Genomic DNA, 23,725 nt, shown 5'->3' on the forward strand with positions numbered 1-23,725 from the left:
AGACACTGCCAGGAGTGGCCGGGCTAAATTTGGTAAAACGCTCTACCGGCCAATCAGCAGGCAAGGAGGAAGGCCATTGGCCCGCGGGAGAGCTGCCTCTGCCTGGGCGGGAACCAGCTGAGCAGGCAGAGTACAAGTAGTGGGGCCAGGGCTGGAGGAGCAGCTCTTGCCGTCTGCTGGGAGCGGAGTGGGCCGTGGTGGTGGTTCTCTCTCTGTGGGTTGCTGTGGGGTCTTTCCTGCCAACATGGTAAGCATGGTACGGATACGGGGGCGGGAAGGCCTGTTTTGGAGGCTGGAGCCGGGCCTCCTCCTGGGATGCCGCCCGGACCAGGCCACGGGATGTGCACAGGTGGCCAGCTGGGCGGGCTGGCTGAGTGTCTGAAGGGCTCGGCCGGCACCGGGGCCCAGGAGCAGCACAGCTGTGGCGAGGGAGCTGCCAGGAGACACGCACTGCTCCCGGGGAGCTGCTCGGTGTGGGGCCGAGGGGCAGGCTGACCCCTTGGCCGAGGCTGCTGGTCGGATGGCTGGGATGGAGGGGGCTGCTGGGGCTGGAGGCGGTCGAGGTGGCACCCTCCCCTCCTGACTCCCTGGGACAAGGGTGAGCTTGGCGGGGTTGCTGGGAGCCTGGGGGGGCAGGAGGGGGGCAGGAGGGGAGCCCCTGTCCTGGTGGAGGATCTGCCTGGGGTGGGTGGGTTGCAAGTCACCGAGCAGGACCCGGCTGCTGGGGCCAGCCTCCAGGGAGGAAGGTTCCTCTGGCGCAGGATGCGAGCCCGGCCAGAGACCTGGAGGAGCTGGCCTGCGAAAGCTGAGCCGCTGGGCACAAGGATCAGCCCGGAAGGCAGCCAGCCTGCCGCCCCCCCTGCTCCGAGACCAGGCTTGAAGGCGTAACTCAATCCGACCGCCGCCGACAGGTGCTGCTGCTGGTGCTGCTGCTGGCCAATGGCCCATCATGCGCCCTAGAAGGAGGGCCCGGGCAGGCGCTGCTAAGAATAGCCGGGGCTCAAGGAGCTGCTTCCATTGGGCCGGCGGCCAAAGCATCCAGAGGGCCACCACACAGGACCCCCCCCCCCCCACAGTGGGCCTGCTAATTTTTTTCATCTCTGTGCGAAATGACTTTTGCTCTGGGTGGGAGTATCCAGGCAGTGTGTGTGCACCATGTGCATTCCGAGTGGGGCCATCCTGATTCAACCTGAGCGGGATCTAAATTGAACGGAGCGGACAAACACACACCTGCAAATGCGCGCACATGTGCATGCCTTCGAGGGAACTGTGGACCCCGCAATGCAAGCAAGCCAGGGCACCCTGCAGGAGAGACCTGCCCGGCCCCAACAGGGAGCAGCCGGAGCCCATTGCCGGGGGGGGGGGGGGTGGCGGCTATGTGGCCCCTGAAGCCTCCCAGTTTGGAGTCCAGCCAGGCAAATGGGCTCCTGGCGCCCAGCTGGCCTCCCAGACCCAGGAACCCGCAAGCCTGCTTTCGCTGGACCTCGGTGCCTGATGGCCAAAGGGGCTCCAGAGAGTTGGGGCTCAAGCAGCCACCCTTCCAGCTGTGGCCAGAGCCTGGAGAAGGAGGAGGAGGCGGCCTGAGGCCAAGGAGGGCCTTGTTTAGGCTGGAGAAGGTGGCCCTTGAGGCGCCTCCAGCAAGGAGGGGTGGCAAATGGGACCCCGGAGCGGGGGGGGGGGGGCTGCTTCTGGACAAGGCCCCAGCTGGGCCTCTCCCTGGGCCCCTCCCTGGTAACTTCCTTTGCTTGCCTTGCAGGCGACGGACCAGCAGGCGGAAGCCCGGTCCTACCTCAGCGAGGAAATGATTGCGGGTGAGTTGGAAGGACATCCTTGTGGGGAGCCCCACTTGGAACTGGCCGGGGCCGCTCTTCTGCTTGCCACCAAAAGGTTGCGAAGGAGCCAAATGGTGCAACCAGCCCCCCCTTTCAGCTGTGCCCCCTCCCCGGCCTGCTGGCACGCTGTGGGTCTGTGCGAAAGAGCCCTGGGAAGGTGGTGGAGCGTGTCCTCTGCTCCCGGCTGCTGGGTGGACCCCTTGCTCCCTCCCAGGCCCCTCTTGGTGCAGGGCAGCGTCTCCCTCGTCCTAAGAGGCCTTTCGCCCCTTGTTTGGCTCAAGGGGGCCTGAGCAGAGTCAGGGAGGGGGGTGGGGGTGGGGGTCAGGTTAGCAGCCGGGAAGGCCCAGCAGCAGCACAGGGTCACAACAGGGCTGGCCTTTTCCACCCCTCCCTCCGAGCGAGTCCACTGGGGATTTTAAGAGGCACCTCGAGGGGGGGAGTGGAGATGCCCCCCCGGGGTGCAGGGAGTGCCCACAGAAAAGGCAAGCCCTGAGCGCTGGCAGGGGCTGAAGCCCCCCCCCCCCGGCCTGGGTCCCCTCTCACTCTGTGGTGCTGCTTCTCCTGCAGAGTTCAAAGCCGCCTTTGACATGTTTGATGCTGATGGAGGTGGGGACATCAGCACCAAGGAGTTGGGCACCGTCATGAGGATGCTGGGCCAGACGCCCACCAAGGAGGAGCTGGACGCCATCATCGAGGAGGTCGACGAGGATGGTGAGGGGCCGTGGCAACGGGGGGGCGGGGGCGGGGGGGCTGGAGGGGGCCCTGCCTGACCCTTGGCCTGGCCCTCCCTGCAGGCAGCGGAACCATCGACTTCGAAGAGTTCTTGGTCATGATGGTGCGCCAGATGAAAGAGGATGCCAAGGGCAAGAGCGAAGAGGAGCTGGCCGAGTGCTTCCGCATCTTCGACAGGTGAGCTGCGGCTCGGCGGCCCTGCCCGTCCTGGGCTTGCTGCTCTCCCCTGCGACTAGCCCGTGCTTGAAGACAGAAGAGCAAGGCTGGGGCTGGGCACACAGCCTGCTAAGAGGCAGTAAGGGCCACCCCTGGCCTGTGGGAACTCACCAGCAGCCTTGCAAAGCAGGCAGGGGCCAAGGGGGCGCTCTTCATGTCCAGCCCACCGTGATGCGTCGCAGGTGTCCTCCGAGGAATGCTGTGGTGCTCGTAACAGCCGCCCTGCTGGATCAAACCCTCTGAGAAGCCCACAGGCAAGAGGGGTGGGCAGGCCCTCTCTCCTGCTGTGACTCCCCTGCAACTGGTACCCAGAGGCATCCTGCCTTGGAGGCTGGAGGTGGCCTATAGACCGCTCCTCCATGAAGTGACCCAAACCCCTCTTCAAGCCATCCAGGTTGTTGGCCGTCACCACATCTTGTGGCAGAGAATTCCACAGGTGGCTCACGCGTTGTGTGAAAAAGTACTTCCGTTGGTTGGTCCTAAATTTCTTGGCAACCAGTTTCATGGGATGACCCCTGGTTCTAGTGTGACGAGAGAGGGAGAGAAATGTGTGTCTTTCTCTCTCTCTCTCTGTCTCTCCACCATGCATAATTTCATCGGCCTCTATCACGCCGGCCCCCCAGGCGCCTCTTTCCCCCAGCAGGGTCTCCTTAGAGCCACAGTGCCTGTCAGGTTTGCACAGCCCCCTCACCCTGCCCCCAGCTCTGCCTGCCTGCCCCCACCTCCCCAGGGGCCAGGACAGAAGAGCTGGGCTGTGGCCAAGGGGCTCTGGAAGCCCACGCAGTGCCCCCTCCCCACCGGCCCCTGACACCTGGAGGTGCACTGCCTTTCAGCCTGGGGGGTCCATTCTCCTCGGACACAGGCTCAAGGAATCCCTGGGGCCCCCCTGCTTGGCCAGATCCCACCTCCTTGTGCTCCTCCCTCTGGCTGTGGGGGGAGGGGAAGCAATAGCAATAGCAATAGCAATAGCACTTACATTTATATACCGCTCTATAGCCGAAGCTCTCTAAGCGGTTTACAATGATTTTTTAGCATATTGCCCCCAACATTCTGGGTACTCATTTGACCGACCTCGGAAGGATGGAAGGCTGAGTCAACCTTGAGCCCCTGGTCAGGATTGAACTTGCAACCTTCTGGTTACAGGGCGGCAGTTTTACCACTGCGCCACCAGGAAGGGACGGGCATGGGGACCACCGTCAACTTGGCAGCAATGCAGAAGGCTGTCTCTTCAGAGCCTGGAGATCAAGGCCCCCCCCCCACCTGGAATCGGGGAGCAGTAGCCCTGGCCGCTGACTCAGTTGCCCTGCAGTGTAAGGGGTGGGGGAGGGGCACAACAAGCCCAGGGCCAGATCCTGAGCTGAGCAGATGACATCTGGATAAGCTCCTGTGGTCGACTGCCTCTAGTCAGAGGACTGCTCACACCCCAGGATTTAGTTTCGGCTTGTGCTGGATCAGGAAACATGAGTGTGCAAGCCTGCAGGAGAGCGAGCGCGTGAGAGAGAAAGCGCACGCCCAGCCCGGGCTCATGTTCCTCCTCCCAAGGGTATCCTCTTAATATCAAATGTGTGAAAGGAACTCGAGAGAAAAGCTTCTACAAAAATAGTAATTTACTTATATGGCGTCTAGTACAGTACAGAGAGACCATAAAACATAGACAAAGCATAAGACATTAATAAATTATAACTGATTAAAGAGCTTGACATGGAAACTGATACCACGGAGCAGAGTTCTTAATGCAAAGTTACCTCTGGCTCAGAGAGTCAGGGAGGGACTAAGCAAGCAACCTGATCTCCATCCAGATTTCCTTTCTCTCTTAAAACTTCCCACGAGCAAGCAGAAAATCCTCATGGAAATATGTCAACACCACAGTCCTCCTGTAATAGAAAACTGCACAGAAATGTATTTTGCATTTTGAAGAATTGTTTGTATGTTTGTGTGAAATAAAGTCATTATCTATAGACATCGGATTTTGCATGAACAATCCTGCCACTGAAATTAGCTGAATGTAGTACAACTTACACTGGAATATGCTTGATGAAACTTTTTGGTGGTACTTTTTAGGAGAAATTTTGAATTACTCACCCTATTTTAACTGTTGTTGTTCTCAAGATATTTCTAACACTCAAAGTGTTCAATCAATTGTTCCAAAATGACATAATGCCTAAGAAAAGCAGCTCTTTCTCAGAGTCAGTTTCAAATTCACAAATATGAGCGACGAACATTTATATACCACTTTCCCCACAAACCAAGTTCAGGTGAAAAGGTTATTGCTAAACAGGTTATTTTTCCAGGCCCAAGTCACAGCAAGCCAAAGAAAGGAAAGAAGGGTGATTGCATCCCTTAGCCCAGACACTCTTCCTGCTCACATGTTCTTCCTCCTCCCGCCCCAGGAACGCGGATGGCTACCTGGACGCCGAGGAGCTGGTTGAGATCTTCCGGGCATCTGGCGAGAGCGTCACTGAAGAGGAGATCGAGGAGCTCATGAAGGACGGCGACAAAAACAATGACGGCCGGATTGACTTTGACGGTGAGCCGCTCCTCCTCGGGAGCAGGGTGGTGGCGGGCAGCAAAGGTTGCTTCTCTCCAGCCTCAGAGGAGGCAAGATGCCCTGAAATGCCAGCTGCAGGGGAGCATCCGCAAGGGGGGGGGCATGCCCTCTCACCCCGGGGGGGGGGGCTTCTCAGAGGCAAAACAGGGTGTGGGCCTGATCCAGCCCCGCCTTCCTCAAGGGCTGAGCTGCCTGGAGAGAACACGTTGTCCTGGCTAGCCCAGAGTGGTCAGGCGGGGCTGCAGGTAGTGGCACAGTTCGTCTGCTTGGCCAATGGCCAGCCTGCAGGCAGCACAGCTCTCAGGCGGGGCAGGAGAGAGGAGCATTGGCCAGCTGGCCGGCCGGCCGTGTGGGAGAGGAGCAACCTGGGGTGGGGTCCCTGGCCCTGGGGAGGAACCACTCCTGGCCAGGATGGGCCAGAGGGAAGGGCAGAGCCCCTGCGCTGGGGGCAGAGGGAGCCAGGCTCAGCCCCGGGGGCTCCTCCAGGCCCTTCCCTGTGCAATCTTCTTGCCGGGGGGGGGGGGTTTGCATCAAGAAGCTTCAAGCAACGAGACCCCCAACATCGACTCCCCCACCTCCCACTCGAGACTCAGCAGGCAGCCCCCGGGGCTCTTCTTGGGTGGGGCCCTCTGGCCGTGCAGCCTCGGCTCTCAGTTCACACGGGAGCCCACCCCATGCTTCACAAACGTCACACGGCGGCGTTGGGGTGTGGGTGAGACCCTCTTGCTCCTTGGCGAGGCTAGCCGGGGCTCCCCTTCCTCAGCCCGAGCAGGCCGGGGCCCAGCCCAAGGGACCCGCTTCCCCCGCAGCTCTGGACTGGGCCCTGGTGGAGATGCAGCAGCCCGGGATTGCAGGGCCGGGGGGGGGGGGTGGGGGGTCCCTGGGCAAGGGCCTGTGGCTGACCCGGCTCGTCTCCCCACAGAGTTCCTGAAGATGATGGAGGGCGTGCAGTAAGCAGCCAGTGGACATTCCTGCCAGGCGGCCGGGCCATGCCCCCCGCCCGCTCGTGCCTCTGCTCCCGCCACCGGGCCTTGCACCGCCCAAGCGCTTCCTGGCTGCCGCTCGCTCTGCACAGCTCAGAGACTCTTGTTCCAGCTCAACTCCGTGGACCCTCCTTCCTCCTCCTCCTGCCCCCCACCGGCCTGTGAAACCCTGTTTAGCGCTGGCACTTCAATAAAGAGCAAGGACTGGAGCAGACCGGAGAGTTGCAGCCGCAGGGTCAGGGGTGTGTGTGTGTGTGGGAGGGAACACAGACCTGCAATCTAGACACTCCCCCCCCAGCAGACTAGCAAGAGGGAAGGCCCCTCTGCTCTTCCCATCCCGAAGGAGCACTGGGCTGGGGGGCCGGTGGTGCCCTCCCTCCCCGTCTCTTCTCCAGCCTGGGCTGAGCAGAGGCGGACATGGCCACAGCCAAGTCATTTGAGGAACCCCACCATGGGGAGCAGTGGGGCTGGGCGGGGCAATGGAAGACAGCCACCGCGGGACAACTCCCAAAGCATTTGCAGGCGCGAGACTAGGCCTGCCTCCCTCCCTCATTCTCTGCCCACCACAGCAGCAGCAGCAGCCATGGAACTAGCCCCCTGGCAGCCCCACTCCTAGGAACAGGACCGAGTCTCCCCCAGGAGGAATCCCACTCAAGGCCAGAGCGGGGAAGCAGCGGGTCCCGCCAAGCAATGTAGCCCCACCGCACCCCTCCCCCATGGCCTGGGGCTCCTTGCCCCCAGAGGCCCCTCCTGATGGATGCCATCAGCCCCCCCCCCCCCCCGCTGCAGCAACCACGATGGGCTTGTGCGTCAGAGCAGGACACAGAACTCAGAGGAGGAGCCTGCAGCAGCAGCAGCAGCAGCAAGCCGCGGGCCCGGAGGGCAGAGTGAAGGCGCCGAGTGAGACCCGCAGAATCCTCCCCAGCCAGTTTCTTGCTTCCCGCCCTCACACTTCCGCAGCCAAGCTTGTGCTGAGCACAAAGGCAGCCCTTGCTGAGGCCTCCAGCAGGCGGAGAGGCTCCTGCTCCACTCGCCCCACTCGCCCGGGGCTCTTCTGTTGCCCAGAGGTCCAGAGGGCTGGTGGTCCTTGTGACCCTTTTCCGGCTGGGCTGGGGGGCCCTGCAGTGCCTGCTTGCCCATGGGGAGGGGGGGCACAGGGCAGGCTTCCCCTCCACCCTCCCTCGAGGGCTCACTGCTGGTGCTGCCCACCTCCCAGCCCAGCTGGCAGACAAGAATGGCCCCCCCCCCCCGCTGGTACCTTGGCTGGCCATCCTGGGTGTTCTACCATGAGGAGCACAGCCTGCCCCGAGGAGGGTTGTGGGAATGACCCCAAAGTCTGACCCCACCTGGGTCTCTCAAGGATGCGGGGGGGGGGGGATTGGACAGGGTGGGCTGAGGGTCCCTGGAGGGAACAGAACCATCCGTGAACTAGATGGGCAAAGGCCCCGTGGCCTGGGGAGTTCCTGCCCCACATGTCTGGGCGACCCCCACGCGAGAGCAGAAGGGGGCAGACCCTGCCCTGAGGCAACTGAAGACTGACTGGGCAGCGCTTTAGAAAAAACACAAATCCACGGTTTATTTATACATTAACCAGCAGGGCGAAATGCCAAATAAAATTTAAAAAGGGGCCTATAATACAGCGTGACATTCATATACAGAGCAGACAAAGACTCGGGAGAGGGAGGGGAAGAACTCGCACCCCCAGGGTGGGCACAGCAGGCGGGATCAGGTGTCCTGGCTCTTCACTTGCTTTGCGTAGCACTCATGGAGGCGCTTCTTGTAGGCTGCGGGGAGAAGCACCATGGGAGGGGGGCGCTTCCAGCTGACTGTCCCGAGCCGGGCAGCCTCACCACGGCCCCCTGAGCAACCCACGGCGTTTCTCTGCCCCACCACCTGCAGACGGTGTCGGTCTTGCCACCCCCTTCCTAGATCTGCATCGGGGCACTCACCTGGCTGGTTCTTCCAGAGCTCTGCAGCATCCATGTTGAGGGGGCTCTCGATGTTGGGCTCTGGGGGTTGAAGGGTGGGGGGCATCAGGTCAGGCCTCTTGCTCAAAGGAGGCCAAAGGCTACCATGAGGCCATTTGATTCCTCCCTGCGACTGTCCGGGCCTCACAATGTGAGAGAGGAAGCTCCCTCCGCTGGAGGAAAAAACCCACCCAGGCCTTCGTGGCAACGGCCTCCTTCAGCCACGTCCCCACCAGACCTCCAAGCTGCCGCTGCTGCACTGAGGAGACCTCCAAGGACAGCACGGATGGGCTTCTCTCAGCCTCTTCCCCCTTGGGGGTGTGCTAAGAGATACCAGGAGGTGAGGGAGAGGAGAAGGATCCTGCACCCAGCCTTAACTTGGGGCTTGTAGCACAAGAAAGGAGGGGGTGCCGGCCCCATTGCGAGAAGTCATCGGAACCGAGGAAGCTGCCACATACTGAGTCAGACCCTTGGTCCATCTAGTTCAGTATTGTCTCTACACAGACTGGCAGCGTCTTCTCCAAGGTTGCAAGCAGGAGTCTCTCTCTCAGCCCTCTCTCAGAGATGCTGCCAGGGAGGGAACCTGGAACCTTCTGCTCTTCCCTGAGCGGCTCCATCCCCTGAGGGGAAGATCTTCCAGTGCTCACACTTCTAGTCTCCCATTCAAAATCAAACCAGGGTGGGCCCTGCTTAGCTAAGGGGAGAAGTCATGCTTGCGACCACAAGGCCAGCTGGCCCTGCAAGGCCCCCTCCAACTCTGACGATTCTAAGAGCAGGGGGAGTGTGGGCTGCGCACGGAATTAGAAGGGGCAGAAGGGACAGCAGAAGCAGGCTTCTCAGGAGCCCCCACCCAGTTCAGGGGCAGGGCCCCGCTTCCCCTGCAGCATCTCCAGGTAGGGCTGGGCAAGATGCTGCCAGTGCGAGTCGAGGGTGCTGGCGCAGACGGCCTGTGGCCTGGCTCCGCTCGCAACGTCATGCGTGGCATGGAGAAGAATCGCTCCCTCCCTCGGCATACTCGGACCTGGAGTCTGATCGGCAGGAGGCTCAGGGCAGACAGACGGAATCCCCTTCAGACCGCGCCAGACTCACTCGTGGAACTCAGGTGCAAAGACGGCCGCTAGCCTAGATGGCTTTCGGAAGAGAGCGGCAGTCCATGGGGCGGGAGGAGGGACGCCCCACGGCCATGAATCTCGGCTCAGCAGTCCAGCTGCTGGCAAAAGGCCGCTCACCTGTCTGGCTTTTGGGCTCTGGGAGGCCAGACGAGATGGGCCCACTTGGGGGTCTTTCATATTCACCCCACCCCCCAGGTATGTCACCCAGAAGCAACCATTCCTGCGGGTGGGGAGATCTGGCTGCAGCTGCTGGGAACGAAAAAGCACCCCCTGAAGTTCCCGAGAGCGTCCAACTCACCTCCCAACAGGCTCTGGATGGAGAGCAGGATGGTCCGGACATCATAGAGGGCCGACCACTTGTCCTTGAGGATATCTAGACAGATGTTCCCCTGCAGGTCCACGTTGGGGTGGTAGCAGGGGGTGAGGAATTTGACAGTGGGGGCATTGTAGGGGTAGCCACTGGGAAACTCCAAAGACAACTTGTACCTGAGGTCCTCATACACCTGAGGAAGGAGACAAGCGTCAGGCAGGCGCACCTTGGCATTCCTTTTGCCACCTGCCCCGAGGCAAGAGAACGTATCCTGCCCCTCCAGCTCCCAGGAACCTATCAGGCAGTGTGTCCTGAGCGGAACGACCTTCACTGCCAGGAGGCCCACTGACATGGAACATATATGCGGACCACCACTTGTCTAATTCAGGCTTGCTGCTGCTGCAATGGCTTTTGTCGTCAGGAGGAGACCAGGCTGAACCTCTCCGAACTGGTCAGCAGCGGAAGGGTCTGCCTCTTGCAGCGGGGGGGGGGGCTCTCCCTCCCTCCCTCGGAGGTTTTCAAACAGAGACTGGACAGGCATCTGTCCGAGCAGAGTCTTCACCGAGCCGGGGCCCAGTGGTTGGGCTAGCAGAATTCCCGCTCTACAGATACGCTCCCAGATATTCTGACGTACCTCTTCTTTCAAGGGGGACTGGTTTTTCCAAAGCCTCCCTCCTGGGCCTGCCGTTTCTTCAGCTTTGACCCCTGCTGCAGCCTTCTCTGAGCCACTTCCAGCCCTCTGCAAGATCCACTTGACAGAGGCTGAGACTGGGCGAGAGAGAGCCGTTCTCTGAGCAGAAGAGAGCAGCCTCTGGACGTGTGCAGAGGCCATTCTGCATATCCCAGTCAGTCCTTCTCAGGAGCATCCCTTAGCTGGCCCTGTACCCTGCGGGGGTCCCTCCTCCTCCTCCTCCCCCCCCCGGACGGCTCCCACCCACTGGGCCCTTCCTGCACTGGCTTCACTGGCAGACTTTGCACGACACCCTCAGGGCCAATTTAGCACTTCTGGCACAGCTCACCGTTCCAGTTGCTCCATCAATGGTCCCAATCCACTTGAACAGATTGTCTGACTCAGGAAAGGCAGAGATCCCTTTATCTCCAGACATCTAAACAGAAGAAGCAAACTAGAGTGGGTGTGGTGTGGATTCGAGTTTGGGGAGGAAAGATCATGTTGGGAGGTGGGGCAGATGCAGTGCGCAGGAGCAGCTCTGTGTGCGTGTGTGTGTGGGGGGGGCAGCTTTGGCCTTTGGCAACCTCCAGCTCATCAGGACAAGCCACTCCTGGCAGCAAGACGGCCAGCTGAGAGTCCGGCAGTGTCAACCACCACAGCCCAGAGTGCGCCCAGCCACAGAGGAGAGGAGAGCAAGGAGCAGCTCCAGACATCCGGCGGGCGGCCAGCTTGCTGGCCCAGAGTCCTTACAGGCCAACCATCCGGGTTGCAGGCCATGAGTCAGGGTGGGGGCGGGGAGGGCTGTGGCTGCAAGCCCCAAGCCCAGGCAGGCCCAAGTGGGGCCTGAGGAGGAGGAGCTCCTTGGCAACGCGCTCCAGTCCCGTGTGGGTCCCCCTTCCTTCGCAAGGCTGGGCCGGCTCTTCAGCAAGAGGCCCTGCTGCCTCACACATGATGCAGCCAGAAGGGGGGCCAACCAGAAACCAAGCCCCAAGGCAACGGGCACTCTGTTGGGACAGGGCGGGGCCCAAAGGCCCACGGGGGAGTTTCTCTAGGAGGGCAGGAAAAGGCCCTGGAGAGCTGCTGCCAGCCAGTGCAGGTGGTAGGCTGCTGGCTGGACTCTGGCTCAGGCTTCTCAGGAAACTTAGGAAGCTGCCATAGACTGAGTCAGACCCTTGGTCCATCCCGCTCAGTATTGTCTACACAGACTGGCAGCAGCAGCTTCTCCAAGGTTGCAGGCAGGAAGGAATCTCTCTCAGCCCTATCTTGGAGATGCTGCCAGGGAGGGGACTTGGAACCTAGATGCTCTTCCCAGAGCGGCTCCATCCCCTGATGCGGGAGTATCTTACAGTGCTCACACTCCTAGTCTTCCATTCAGATGCAACCAGGGCAGACCCTGCTTAGCTTAAGGGGACAAGTCATGCTTGCTGCCACAAGACCAGCTCTCCTCTCCTTCTTCTCTTAGGCGTTGCTTGGGAGAAGAGCACCAAGACTAGCCGTAGCTCCCTCCCCGGGCGGGGAGAAGGTTTAGGCTGTAGCCCCAGCAGCCCCTTCCTTCACACCTGCCACAAGGGGGCATCATAGCAGGCAAAGGGGTGCACACAGAGCCACTCACAGCACCGAGAGCGCCCCCCCCCCGCGAAGGGCCCCCAGGGTCCCCGAGAAGGGAGAGCAGTTGGACCAGAGTCACTCACCATGAGGGTCATCAGCTCCTGCTGCAGCCTGCGGGGCAGAGACCAGGAGAGCAGTTAGCCCAGAGACAGGAGAAAGAGCCGAATAAGAGACGGGAGAGGGGCCTGCCTCCCTGGGGGCCAAGCGAGGAAAAAGAAAGGAGGCTGAAACTCTGCACATGCTCAGAGCAGCCCCGCTCCTACCTGCTGCGGACCGAGCCGCGGGCGGGGCCGCTGCCAGGCTCGGCCGCCTTCCGTGGGGCGGTGGCCGCCGAGGCGCCGGCGGCGGGGTCGGTGTTCTGCGAAGCCATGGTGGGCCACTCGGGGGGCGGGGCGGGGGCTGCGGCGGCTGCTTCCTGCGGCGGCTCGCCCGGCTCCTTCTCCGCAGCGGCCGAAGTTTGAATGTTGCAAAGCGAGGGCGGCTCAGCCAATCGGCGCCGCGCTCGCGTTCGATCCGCCCAATGGGGGCGCGCAGGGGGCGCGGCGTCCTGGAAACGGACCTGGGGCGCGCTGCCATTGGCCACCAGGGCAGCGCCGGGAACGCCCGCTGGCCCAAAGGGGCGGCCGCGGGCGGAAGAAGGGAGCCGAGCTGCCGTGGCCATGCGGGGGCGCAGTTGGCCTTGGCCGACCCTGCGGGGCTGTTGTGAAGCTCACGGAAGGAAGCAATCGCCAGTTCGCCTCCCGGAGGCCTCCGTCCCGCTGCTGGTCTTTCCTTTGGGTGTCTCGAGAGCTCCGGGGCTGGGCCGCCCAACGAGGGCGCTTCCTCTGCCTCGCGGCGGCGGCGGCGGCAGCTCCACTCCCCACCACCCCGCCCCAGAGCCGCGCAGCCTGGCCGTTTGTCAGGTCACCGCGCAGCTCTGCCTGACGAATGGCCAGGCTGCAGGCCAGGCAGCCCTCGCTCGTCAGGTCAGGACGAGTCGCCTCCGAAGACCCCGCTGCAGGGCAGGCAGCCAATAGGCGCCCCCCTCCCGCTGGCAGCAAAGGGCTCTCCAAGCAGCAGCCGGGGGGGGGGGAGGGAGGAAGGGGGGCCAAGGATGCCCCCAGCCCCCCGCGCCTGGGCGCAGCAGCAGCAGCAGCCCAAGAGGGAAGAGGCTGGTGGGCGGCCCCGGGGCGGGGGAGCGGCAGGGCTGGCAGGAGAAGAGGCCGCCACCGACTTCCTCCTCGAGACCAGGAGAAGCGGGCGAGGAGGCCTGCAGGGGCCAAGCCCGCCTCTCCCGCCTGCCTGGAGGACGAGCCCAACGCCTGCAGAACCCTGCCGCCTGCTGCTTCCCATTGGCAGCCCCCTCCTTGCCCCACCGCCGCGGTCTGCCCTCCCCCCCCTCCAGGCGCAGCCCCGCTCTGGCTGCCCCCTTTGCCACCGCTCGTGTTGGTGGGAGGGCTTCCCGCGCGCCCCAGTGCCAAAGCAACGCCCCCCCCATTCACCAGTGGCGGCAGGTGGGCTTCTCTAGGGCCCGTCCCAGGCCAGCGGGCCGGCTTCTCTCCTGTCTACTCTGGGCGCCGGCAGCCTCCCCAGGGAGGAGGAGGGGGGGGGAGGGGGGGGGAGAGAATTGCCAGGCTCTCCAGGCAGTGGGGAGGTGCCAGCAGGAGCGAAGAGGTGGGAGAAGCCCACCACAGCAAGGGGGAAATGGCGGCGCACAGGCCCCCTCCTGGGCCCTGGGAAACTCCTGCTGGGGAAGGCGCAGAGGCCCATCCTGGGGAAGAGGGCACTTCTGGGGAGGCTGCAGTGGGGCAGGGGCCGGGCCCCCTCCCTAAGCAACAGCAGCTCAATCGTCCCCCCACCCCCTTCAAGAGACACGAGCCGGTTCAAGCAGAGGCATTTATTTCTAGCCTTTTCCGAAAGGAAGAGCAAGCTGCAAGCAGGGGCACTCGGGGAAGGGGGCTCTGCCCCCCGGCCACAGGGTTTCTCTCTCCTGCTGCCCTCGCGACCGGCGTGCTGCCACCCACCCTGCCCAGGGTCCGGCTGCAGGGCCCTAGGTGTCGTGAGCCCCCTCTGGCGGCTGCGGTGGCGGCGGCTGCTCCCTTTCCCCCCGGAGGACCTCCATGTACTTCCGCATCTTGCTGGTCATCCAGGGGGGAGGAACAAAGGGCTTCAACTCATCCAGCTTCAGGTCCAGGGATCCCCTGGAAGGCAAGGAGGGGAGTGGGCGAGGAGGGAGCCAGAGAAGGCAGCAGCCCCCGCGGGTGCAAGGCAGCCCCCCAGGGGCTCCCACACTGGCCTCCCTCCACCCCCTGGGCCGGGCCGGGCCTCACCTGTACTCGTCACTGGCAGCCAGGTCCTGGATATCCTCTTCCAGGAGGAGGTAGGCCTGCGGGGGGGCAGGGTCAGGAGGAACAAGGGGTCAGGGGCGCCAGCAAGGCCAGGCTGCCCACCCTCTGCATGCACCCCCAGCCGCTGCCACGACTCCTGCTTGGAAACCAGCAGCGGGGCCCTGCTCTGCCACTCACCATCTTGCCCCCAGTGGCCCTCATGTGCTGCTGCTCAGCCAGCCAATGCTTGTCTTGAGGATCAGCAGCATACTGGAAGAGAGGAGCAGAGGAGAGCAGCTTGCCTGGCAGGTCCTTTGGCCCCGGAAAGGCTGCAACAGGCCGCCTGAGCAAGGACAGAGGGCAGCTGCACCGGTGTTCCCGCCGACAGAGAGTTCCAGATGTGGGTGACTACAACTCCCAGAATCCCCAAGCAAAAACCATTGCAGCTGGGGATTCTGGGAGTGGTAGTCAACAGCATCTGGGAATCCCTGAGAGAAGGAGCACTGAGCTGCACCCTCCCCTCCCTGGGCCCCAGGCTCTTCACCTCCGGGGGGGGGGAGGAGCTGGGGGTGCATATGGCCCTAGATGGCTGGCCCCCACCCCCAGGCTAGCCACGGAGGCGGCAGCAGCTGCAATGACAATGAGCCCAGAGGGAACGGAGAGAAGACTGCTGGGATTCCCCCGTGAGGTTCTGGGGCCCAGAGCAGCAGCCAGAAGAGCTCAGCTGGATCCGGCCAAGGCCTCAGTGCTCCGCCATGCTGGTTTCCCAGAGTGGCCCACCAGCCGGAGCGGAAGGCAGCCGGCCAGCTCTGGTCTGCAGGGGCACACTCCCTCCACAGGCAGCAGAGTGTGATGCACCCTGGGAGGAAGCCTGCTGCTGCTGCTGCCGCCTTGTGAGCAAAGGCTGCCCAGAGAGCAAGGCCAAGGTGCGGCCAGTTTGTGTGGGCTCGAGGGGTGGGTGGGAGAGGGGAAGGCCCATTTCCACCCCGGAAGAGTCTGAACTCACTGACCTTGAAGAGGTGGGGGTGCTTGATGTAGAGTCTGCCTCTGGTTCCTCCCATCCCAAGGGCTCTGAATCACGAGCACCGAGAGAGAAATGACACTTTTGCAACGGGTGTTTCCCTCCCTCACTTCCTCCTCTTGGCAGCCATTGCTCGAGAACCCACTCCTTGCACTCTGGAACCCAGGAAGCGGCCTTGGGCCCATCCAGCCCAACACTGCCTGCATGAGCTCCCAGAGCCAGAGAGGCTGCCAGGGAGGAACCTGTGCTATGCCAAGCGGGGGCTCTTCTGCTGAGCTGTGGGCCCCCAGGGGCGGGCACCAGCACCCTGCTTAGCCCCAGAGAGCAACAATCCTGCCCCCCCCTCCCCGGCCTGGCAGGAACTCACTTGTTTGCTCTGGAGCCAAGGACAAAGGCACTGGATTCCGTGATCCGCAAAGGGTCCCACTGCAGGGCAAAGGAAGAGCAGAGGGGTGAGGAAGACGACATCCCACCACAACATGCACGCTGCTTTTCTGCCCATTGCAGCAGCAGACTGATTTCACCCGCCCCAGCCAAATCACAGCCACCTGAAACAGCTTGACTAACAAGCAGAAGGTTGCTGGTTCGAATCCCCGCTGCTACTATATCGGGCAACAGTGATATAGGAAGATGCTGAAAGGCTTCATCTCATACTATGAGGGAGGAAGCAACGGTCAACCCCTCCTGTATTCTACTAAAGACCACCACAGGGCTCTGTGGGTGCCAGGAGTCAAAACTGACTTGACTTTTACTGAGATAAGCCAACTCTGTGGTGCTGGTGCTGCAGGATCAGACCAAGATGGGTCTGTCTAGCCCAGCATCCGGTCACCTCCAGGAAGCCCCCAAGGAGAGCTCGGAGGCCAGAGGGCTTTCCTGCTGTTTGTCCCTCCACCTGCTGGGCAACGGGCAGCCAGTGGCCGGCTGATGGACCTGCGCTGAGGCTTCCTGCAACACCACTGGTCCCCCCCCCCCAAGGCCTGACTTCCAGCTGCTCCACCCCCCCCCCAAGGCACTGGGCAGCCTACCTTGGGACCGTCCCTCTGCACGGGCTCACAGGACTTGCTCTTCCCCCTGAGAGGAGAGAAAGTGCCTGAGCGAAGTGGCGGCTCCCAGACCGGGAGCAGTCAAGGGTGGCCCGCTCTGGGGGAAGAAGGGCTGGGCAAGAGGCCTGTCTGCTCCCTGCTGCTCCCCCCAACCGCCCACCCCACACAGGTGCTCCCGGCACCAACTGAGCCCCACACAATCCGGGCCAGCGACCGGGCTTGGCCGCTCCTCCAGAGCTTGGCCCTGCCCCTCCAGCCTGTGAGGTCGCCTCATCTCAGGCCTCCTCTTCAGCCACCCTCCCTCCGGTCCTTCCTGGCTCGGAGCAACTCTCCCAGGGAGCCCTGATGGTGAGCCAATGGGGACCACGTCTCTCTCCCCCCGCACCCCAGGGCAACCCCCCCCCCATACTTACGCACTGGCACCCAAAGCCCCTCGCTCATTCGTCTGGCTCTGGCCTGGAGGCCGCCCCTTCCTCTGCAAAGGGGCGAGAGCTCTGGTTAATGCCTCCCCTCCTCCCGGGAGGGGGTGTGCAGGACAGCCCCCCTGGAAGCAGATCTCCCCCAGGCCTCCTGGCAAAGGGAAGGGCTGTTGGGCCACCTTGGAGAGGCTCCCCTGCTCGGAGGCTCTGCAGCAGGCAGCACAGCCCTCCTCCGTCGCTCTGCGAAGGGCTCCCTACCTTTCTGGGGATGGGGCTCCCTTGTTGGCTCAGCTCCTCCTCCATTGGCCGGGCACGCTGGTTGGCGGGTGGGGAGAGAGCGTTAGACCACCAGAAGCGCTCTGCTCGCCTAGCTGCATGGCTCCGTCTTGGCATCCCAAACCCCAAGGACATCCCGGCCCAGCCGTGGCCATTGGGAAGCGGGGTCCCTGGGGGCTATCCACACCCCAGCGCTGCCTCCGGAGCAGGAACTGGCCAAGCACCCGTGACAAAGCTCAGGGCTTCCCAATCCCAAGCCCCACCACGGCAAAAGCAGGGGGAGACCACTAGCCCACCCAGACACGAGCTCCCGCCAGGAGAGAGCCCGGGCTCTACCTTCATCACGGGCACTTCATGGGGCAGCCTCACAGCAGACTTCTTGCCATCACAGAAGAGGAGTTTGGCCTGCAGGGAGAGGAAAGGATCAGAAGGAAGCCAGGAACACAGCCGAAGGGGCAGCTGCAGGACCCCAATGCCTGCCTGGCACCCTCGGGAATCCCTGCACTTCCGGGCTGGAGGTTCCGAGAAGGACTTGCCCAGCTACAGTGCTTGTAGCCCTTTGGGCCATCTGAAAAGCAGCAAGTGGCTCAGGGTGTGACCTCTGCACTGCCCTCTGCTGGTTGGTCTTGCACACCTCAGTGTCCCCAAGAACTGCAGGTGGGCTTCTTTCCCCACTCCCTCTAGGAAACAACAGGCTAGGGATAATCCCGCACTAGGCACTAGTCCAGAGCCCGTGTGTCTGCAAAGCGCCTTCTCCCTCTAGCTCAGGCCTTTCCTTTGCAGGAGCTGCACTCCCCTGTCCCCTGCTATGCTAGGAGGCGGCAGCTTCACCATGGCAGAGCCCCAGATCCATGGGTGCTGCTCTCTGCCTTGGGGTGGGCCTCGTCCTCCGCACACCCACCTGCTCCAGGCAGCTGCGACACGTCTCTTGGATGAGCTGCTCTGTATCTACATCCTCCCCGACATTCTCCCGCACATTTCCTGCGGCCTTCTGGAAAAACTTGGGGGACAGAAACGATGCACTTGAAGCAGGAACAGAAGAGGCCGTAGCAGCCTCCCCCCCCCCCCCGAATGCCACACAGAGTCCGATGCCTCCCTCTCATCCCAAGTGGCCTTTACCTAACGCAGCACTTTGTCAGAGGGATGAGCATCTGCAGTGGCATCTCTCCAGGCCCACAGAGCTCTTCCATCAGCAGGCAGGCAGGCCTTGCTGTGCTCCGCCTCAGGCTGAATGCCAGCAGCGTCAGGGCACAGCCTTGGGTGGCCCCAGTTTCAGAGGCCTCTCTGGCTTCGGCTCATACCTTCATGTATTTGCTGAAGACAGTCTGGATCTCCTCGTTGATGCTGGGCTGCAGAACGGCTCGTAGCAGGTCCATCGAAACCACGGGGTCTGTGAAGCTGGACCCAGGAGGAGATGGAATATCACCAGCTGTGCTGACACCTGCTCTCCCGCGCCAGCTGCACTACCCATCCCATGTTCCTCCCAGGCCCTGCAGCCTCACCCACTCAGGCCCTCTGGAGCCTGATCTAATCCAAGGCTGCTCAGCCCTACGGCCCACTTTCCTGGCAGAAGAGGAGTCACCAGAATGCTGGATCTCCCTCATGGGAGCCAAGCACAAGTCGGGAGATCGGACACTTCCCCCAAGTCACTCCCCTAAGAGGGAGTCTGCAGAGGGAAGCCACTAAATCAGTGACCTTCACTATTTTTCAAGGGGGGCACTTTGGCAAAACACCACCACCAGACCCTTCAATGTGAGAGCCATTTCCCACAGTGCTGACCTCCGTTCAATACTGCGCTTTTCTCGGTACTGGAAAGGCCCTTTAAGAGATACGGAGCCCTCTCTTAAGAGCTCCAGGACAAAAGCACCGGGGACAGCCGCACTTCCCAGCACTCGGCTCACGAGGGCTCCGTTTCCCTTCAGGGAACCCCCTGGAGCTGGTGCCAAAGGGAACATGCAGAGCATTAAGCTTTGGTCCAAGCTTCATGCAGGCCTCACAATCAATCAGTCAGGGAGCTGCACTTAGGGTTGCTGGGAGCTGCCACTGCTTCCCACCCCCCTCCCCGGGCCTTGCAATGCAGAAGACTGCTCTACTCCCTCCTCCTCTGAGGACTGCTCTGCAAGAGACCTTGGCTCTTAAAGACGGATGGAATTGGTCAGAGGAGCTCAGAAGCAGCCGGAAGCCAAGTGGCAGCCATAAGCCAGGAAGGTTGGGAGGAGGAGGAGAGGTGTAGAGACTGGAGACGGAGGACCTGCTCAGTCCTGAGAGTCAGTAGTCATGGAAGAGAAGACGCAGGCAAATGGCTTGAGGACAACGTCACCCTTGCTCAAAAGAGGCTTATGCTGCAAACGGAAGTGTCAAGACCCTTCAGGGAAGAAGCTCCTCCAGAGCCAATCAAGTAGTTTGGCCTGTCTGAACCTCTTTCAGGCAGCAACAATACATATTCTGGAAGCAGACACAGAAGCTGCCCTCTGCCGAGTGGTGGTTCCTCTAACTTGGCTCTGTCTCTGTGCCCCTGAGAACTGGCAGCAGCTCTCCAGGGCAGTTCCAGGCCGGGCCCTTTTCTGGCCCTGTCTGGAGATGCTGCCAGCAACAACTTGGGACGCCTTCTGCGCTCAAAGCATGTTCTCCACTCCTGGACTACAGCCCCTCACCTGCAGGTACAGTTACTACAAAACAATGAGAAGGAAGTTGTAGAGCAATCCCCTTGGAAAGACCAAGGAGGATCTCCTGTGCAAGCCCCACTAGGATGAAGCGAAGCTATGTAAAAGCAGGGGAAGAAATGGAAGGATCGCCAATGGCCAAGAGAGAGTTTGTACCAAAACCAACTTGGCCCTCTTTGACAGACCAGGAGCCTGGAATGAATTCAACTCCACCCACCAGTGTTCTGATTTCTTTCATCTGTGTGTGGAATGAGTTTTATTCTGGGTGGCAGTATCAAGGCAGTGTATATGCAACTGCATTCAGAGTGGGGCCTTCCTGATTCCTGAGCGGGATCTAAAATTAACTGAGTGGACATCAGTGACCGCACATGCGCACACCTTGGGGGGAACACTGCCACCCACCCTTGGTTGCCTTCTGACTGCTGCCCGATTCAGACACTATGCTGTACAAATGTGCTTGTGTGAATGACTGTACCTACATTCATGTTAAAAATGAAACTGGGTACAGAGGAGAGCTGGTCTTGTGGTAGCAAGCATGAACTATCCCCTTTGCTAAGCTGGGTCCACCTTGGTTTGTGTTTGAATGAGATACTACATGTGTGAGCAGCATTGTCAGATATTCCCCTTAGGCAATGGGGCTACTCTGGGAAGAGCATCTTCGGGTTTGCATGCAGAAGGTTCCAAGTTCCTTTCCTGGCACCTCCAAAACAAGGCTGAGAGAGACTCCTGCCTGCAACCTTGGAGAAGCCGCTGCCAGTCTGGGTAGACAATACTGAGCTAGATGGACCAAGGGTCTGACTCGGTAGACAGCAGCTACCCATGTTCCTATAGGATGAGGCCACTCTGGGAATAGCATCCACACACTTGCATGCAGAAGGTTCCAAGTCCCTCCCTGGCAGCATCTCCAACACTGGGCTGAGAGCCTTGGAGAAGCTGTTGCTAGTCTGTGTAGACAATTCTCAGCTAGATGGACCAAAGGTCTGATTCAGTGTAAGGCAGTTTCCTATGTTCCCTCAAATGCACCACCCAAATATGTGTTCAACACATGTGAATATCTGTACCTAGGTACACTCTGCATTAGTACGAGTGTTGAACACAATGTGTGAATGGGGCTTCTGACAAGAGTTTGGCAGTGGCCAGGAAGATGTTACTTTGAGAACGTGAACTGGTTATTGCACAGGACTCTGCAAGGGTCTGTCTCAGATGGATGCTGTTTGCCACTTGTTGTTGACCTTAGCGTTTTTCTAGTGCTTTGGGACATTCAAAGGACTTCATGTTATTTCAGTCATTAATAACCCTGAGTAAAGAATTCTGCAGGACACAAAATTGGCTGAAACTGCAAATACTTTGGTGTTTGCAGATCTGAACTGTACCTCATTTTATTCAACATATTTTTTTAAAAATCCTGCACCCAACAGTGATGTTTTCACTGATCTGGGAGTATCTGGAAAAAAGACATAGTGTGGTGGAAGGAGCCACAGTCAGATACTGGTCTGGGCCTATAAGTGAAGAGCCAGGTAGCCATGCAAAGGATTGGCCTGAACAGAGTCTACTGGAGATCAGAGATGTGGGTTTCCCAGGAGGTTTTCCCATGCAAATTTTGCTCTTGCTTGCTTAAAATTTGCACTAATTCCCCCCCACCTCAAAAAATGTTACTATGCAAATCTTTGTGATGCCCTAAATAGACTGTGATCTGTTCTGGCATGTTATTTGACCTATTCATTCCGCTACAAAAACAAGAACAACCCTCACTGTATTAACTGCCCTCACTGTATCGGGAAAGTTTTTCAAATGGCCAAGTAGCTGAATTGAAATCTTTGATGGGGTGGGGAGCAGGCGGAATCACTAGGAAGCCTTGATGTTGTTGACATGTTAGACATAAAGAAAGCCAAAGCTTTCGGTGAGGTGGCATCTTTTGTATGAGGCCGGTGCGGCAGAATCTCCGATTCCGACAGAGGCACCAGCCCCACAGTGCGGAGCGAAGGCAGGTGCAGCACGGTCCGTGGCGGCGGTCAGGCTCAGGCCAGGCTCGCTCTTTCTGGCTCAAGGGAGGGCTCTGCGGCCGGGAAGCGGCAGGTCCTCCTTGGGGAAGGCGGGGATTGGGGGCCACCATCCTCGAGGGACGCCAGGCTGGGAGCCCCTCTGCAGCCCTTGTTGCAGCTCCCCCCAGCCCCGGCCGGCAGAGGAGGGCTGGCCTCCACAGCCCCCCCCCCCCGCATGAGGAGGAGCTTGCTCTGTGCGGCCGGGCTGGCGAGGGGCCTGGAGGGGCGACCTACCTGGTCATCATCTGCGAGCGCCGCCCTCGCCGCTGCACCAGCCGGTGCTTGATCATGATGTTCCAGGGGCTCTGCGGGGGGAAGCGGGCCGGGGGGGGGAGCTTAGTGGGGGGAGGGCTGCCTCCTCCCCCCTGCAGCCAAGGGGGCCCCGGAGGGCAGCCGGCCGGCCCTTCGTCAGGTAGAGCGCAGCCCTTGGCGCCTCCCAGCCCCCCCCCCCAGGCAGGTTCTTCCTCATCCCGGACGGGGCCAAGCCTGGGCCCGCAGCGGCCCCTTCCTCCTCACCGCGGCGGCGGCCCCAGCGGCGCCCCCCGCCAGCTCCTCCTGCTCGGCGCCGGCCTCCTCGTCCTGCTGCTGCTGCTGCTGCTCGACCTCCCGGGCCGCCCCCATCCTCGCCGCCGCCGGCAGCACCGCCACTCCAGACTGAGCCGCCGCTGCCGCCTGCCACGCCCCCTCGACGTCATCGGCGTGCGCCAGGCGCGGCCACCCGGAACCAGCCGCAGCCCCTCCCGCGTTGCCTTGGCGACGGAAGGGGACGGGGCGGCTGGTGTGCGTTGGTGCCGCAGTGCCTCTGGGCATGGACAGAGTGCCTCCCCCGGCTCGCTGCTGGATGCTCCTAGAATCTCCTTCTCTGCCCTCCAGACTCCTGGGCATCTCCCACGCCCTCCTTGCCTCTGCAGCATTGGAGGAGCAGGGGTTTGAGGGCGAGAAAGGCTCCCCGGCCCTCTCCTGGCTGATGATTTCCCACCAAGAATGGTGCAAAATAAAAGTGTCACAATAAAATAATACCTATGCACATTAAAACCAAACACAGCCATCAATTGACAAGAAAAAAGTTGCAAAAACCAGAACAGCAGCAAAATAGCAAACCGGGTGGTGGCCTGGAAAGGGAATGATTCCAGATTGAATTGATTGATTGATTGATTAAGTGCTGTCAAGTCGGTGTCAACTCTTAGCAACCACATAGATAGATTCTCTCTAGGGTGATCTGTCTTCAACTTGGCCTTTAAGGTCTCTCCGTGGTGCATTCATTGCTGTCGTCATTGAGTCCATCCACCTTGCTGCTGGTCGTCCTCCTCTTCTCTTTCCTTCAACTTTCCCCAGCATTATGGACTTCTCAAGGGAGCTGGATCTTCGCATAATGTGTCCAAAGTAGGATAGTTTGAGCCTGGTCAGTTGTGCCTCGGGTGAGAATTCTACACTGATTTGTTCTATGATCCATTGGTTTGTTTTCCTGGCTGTCCATGGTATCCCCAAAAGTCTTCTCTGGCACCAAAGTTCAGAAGCGTCAATGCTTTTTCTATCTTGCTTCTTCAAAGCCCAGCTTTCACATTCATAGAGTGTCATGGGAAAAACCATTGTCCAAACAATTCTAATCTTTGTAGGTATAGATACGTCGTAGCATCTAAATATCCTTTCCAAGGCTTTCATTGCAACCCTACCAAGTGCTAGTCTGTGGCATATTTCTTGACTGCTGGATCCTTTACTGTTGATGGTCGATCCTAAAAGGCAGAAGCTATCCACCACTTCCATGTCTTCATTATCAATTCTGAGGCTGGTGGCTGTACCCGTTGTCATTAGTTTAGTCTTCTTGACATTTAATTGTAGTCCCATTTTTTCACTGTGCTCCTTGACTTTCATTACTAGAGCTTGCAGATCATCCTCATTCTCAGCTATCAGAGTGGTGTCATCAGCGTAGCGCAAATTACTGATGTTTCTTCCTCCAGCTTTAAAACCACCCTCATC

The 23,725-nt window shown here is 60.5% G+C and overlaps 3 protein-coding genes across 4 annotated transcripts; 1 reads left to right on the forward strand and 2 right to left on the reverse strand.

The window, feature by feature from the left end:
• Positions 1–91: 91 nt before the first annotated feature.
• TNNC2 (troponin C2, fast skeletal type) lies at positions 92–6,520 on the forward strand. The gene is made up of 6 exons (XM_053248024.1): positions 92–247; positions 1,757–1,811; positions 2,400–2,543; positions 2,627–2,741; positions 5,171–5,307; positions 6,251–6,520. Exons 1-6 carry the CDS (start codon positions 245–247, stop codon positions 6,280–6,282), a joined length of 486 nt encoding a protein of 161 aa, XP_053103999.1. The 5' UTR covers positions 92–244; the 3' UTR covers positions 6,283–6,520.
• Positions 6,521–7,861: 1,341 nt separating this feature from the next.
• Positions 7,862–12,828, reverse strand: UBE2C (ubiquitin conjugating enzyme E2 C). The gene is made up of 6 exons (XM_053248023.1): positions 12,242–12,828; positions 12,062–12,089; positions 10,720–10,806; positions 9,689–9,893; positions 8,261–8,320; positions 7,862–8,095 (listed from the first exon to the last, which is right to left on the reverse strand). The coding sequence occupies exons 1-6, from the start codon at positions 12,637–12,639 to the stop codon at positions 8,037–8,039; spliced, it is 837 nt and encodes a 278-aa protein (XP_053103998.1). The 5' UTR covers positions 12,640–12,828; the 3' UTR covers positions 7,862–8,036.
• A 1,011-nt stretch (positions 12,829–13,839) lies between these two features.
• DNTTIP1 (deoxynucleotidyltransferase terminal interacting protein 1) lies at positions 13,840–22,498 on the reverse strand. 2 transcript variants are annotated; one of them, XM_053248021.1, is made up of 13 exons: positions 22,265–22,451; positions 21,983–22,053; positions 18,345–18,441; positions 17,945–18,043; positions 17,380–17,448; positions 17,026–17,082; positions 16,762–16,823; positions 16,331–16,376; positions 15,673–15,731; positions 15,295–15,355; positions 14,483–14,554; positions 14,288–14,343; positions 13,840–14,158 (listed from the first exon to the last, which is right to left on the reverse strand). In XM_053248021.1, the coding sequence occupies exons 1-13, from the start codon at positions 22,367–22,369 to the stop codon at positions 14,008–14,010; spliced, it is 1,005 nt and encodes a 334-aa protein (XP_053103996.1). In that variant the 5' UTR covers positions 22,370–22,451; the 3' UTR covers positions 13,840–14,007. The 2 variants fall into 2 exon arrangements, 1 of the variants encoding a protein (XP_053103996.1); XR_008306559.1 differs by lacking the exon at positions 13,840–14,158 and having other exon boundaries at positions 14,483–14,627; positions 22,265–22,498.
• Positions 22,499–23,725: the final 1,227 nt, after the last annotated feature.

Source organism: Hemicordylus capensis, chromosome 4 (assembly GCF_027244095.1).
Source record: "Hemicordylus capensis ecotype Gifberg chromosome 4, rHemCap1.1.pri, whole genome shotgun sequence".
Taxonomy (NCBI): domain Eukaryota; kingdom Metazoa; phylum Chordata; class Lepidosauria; order Squamata; family Cordylidae; genus Hemicordylus; species Hemicordylus capensis.

Excerpts from the sequence above, each read along its gene's own strand:
- UBE2C (XM_053248023.1), bottom strand. The coding sequence starts at position 12,639 with ATGGCCACGGCAGCTCGGCTCCCTTCTTCCGCCCGCGGCCGCCCCTTT. Across the intron at positions 10,807-12,061 it reads AGGAGCTGATGACCCTCATG|ATGTCTGGAGATAAAGGGAT; the intron begins GTGAGTGACTCT and ends TCTTCTGTTTAG. Across the intron at positions 9,894-10,719 it reads TTGATGGAGCAACTGGAACG|GTGTATGAGGACCTCAGGTA; the intron begins GTGAGCTGTGCC and ends CTCCTTCCTCAG.
- TNNC2 (XM_053248024.1), top strand. Across the intron at positions 1,812-2,399 it reads CAGCGAGGAAATGATTGCGG|AGTTCAAAGCCGCCTTTGAC; the intron begins GTGAGTTGGAAG and ends CTTCTCCTGCAG. Across the intron at positions 2,544-2,626 it reads CGAGGAGGTCGACGAGGATG|GCAGCGGAACCATCGACTTC; the intron begins GTGAGGGGCCGT and ends CCCTCCCTGCAG.
- DNTTIP1 (XM_053248021.1), bottom strand. The coding sequence starts at position 22,369 with ATGGGGGCGGCCCGGGAGGTCGAGCAGCAGCAGCAGCAGCAGGACGAG. Across the intron at positions 18,044-18,344 it reads TCTTCAGCAAATACATGAAG|TTTTTCCAGAAGGCCGCAGG; the intron begins GTATGAGCCGAA and ends CTGTCCCCCAAG. Across the intron at positions 16,377-16,761 it reads GGGGCTTTGGGTGCCAGTGC|GGGGAAGAGCAAGTCCTGTG; the intron begins GTAAGTATGGGG and ends CTCTCCTCTCAG.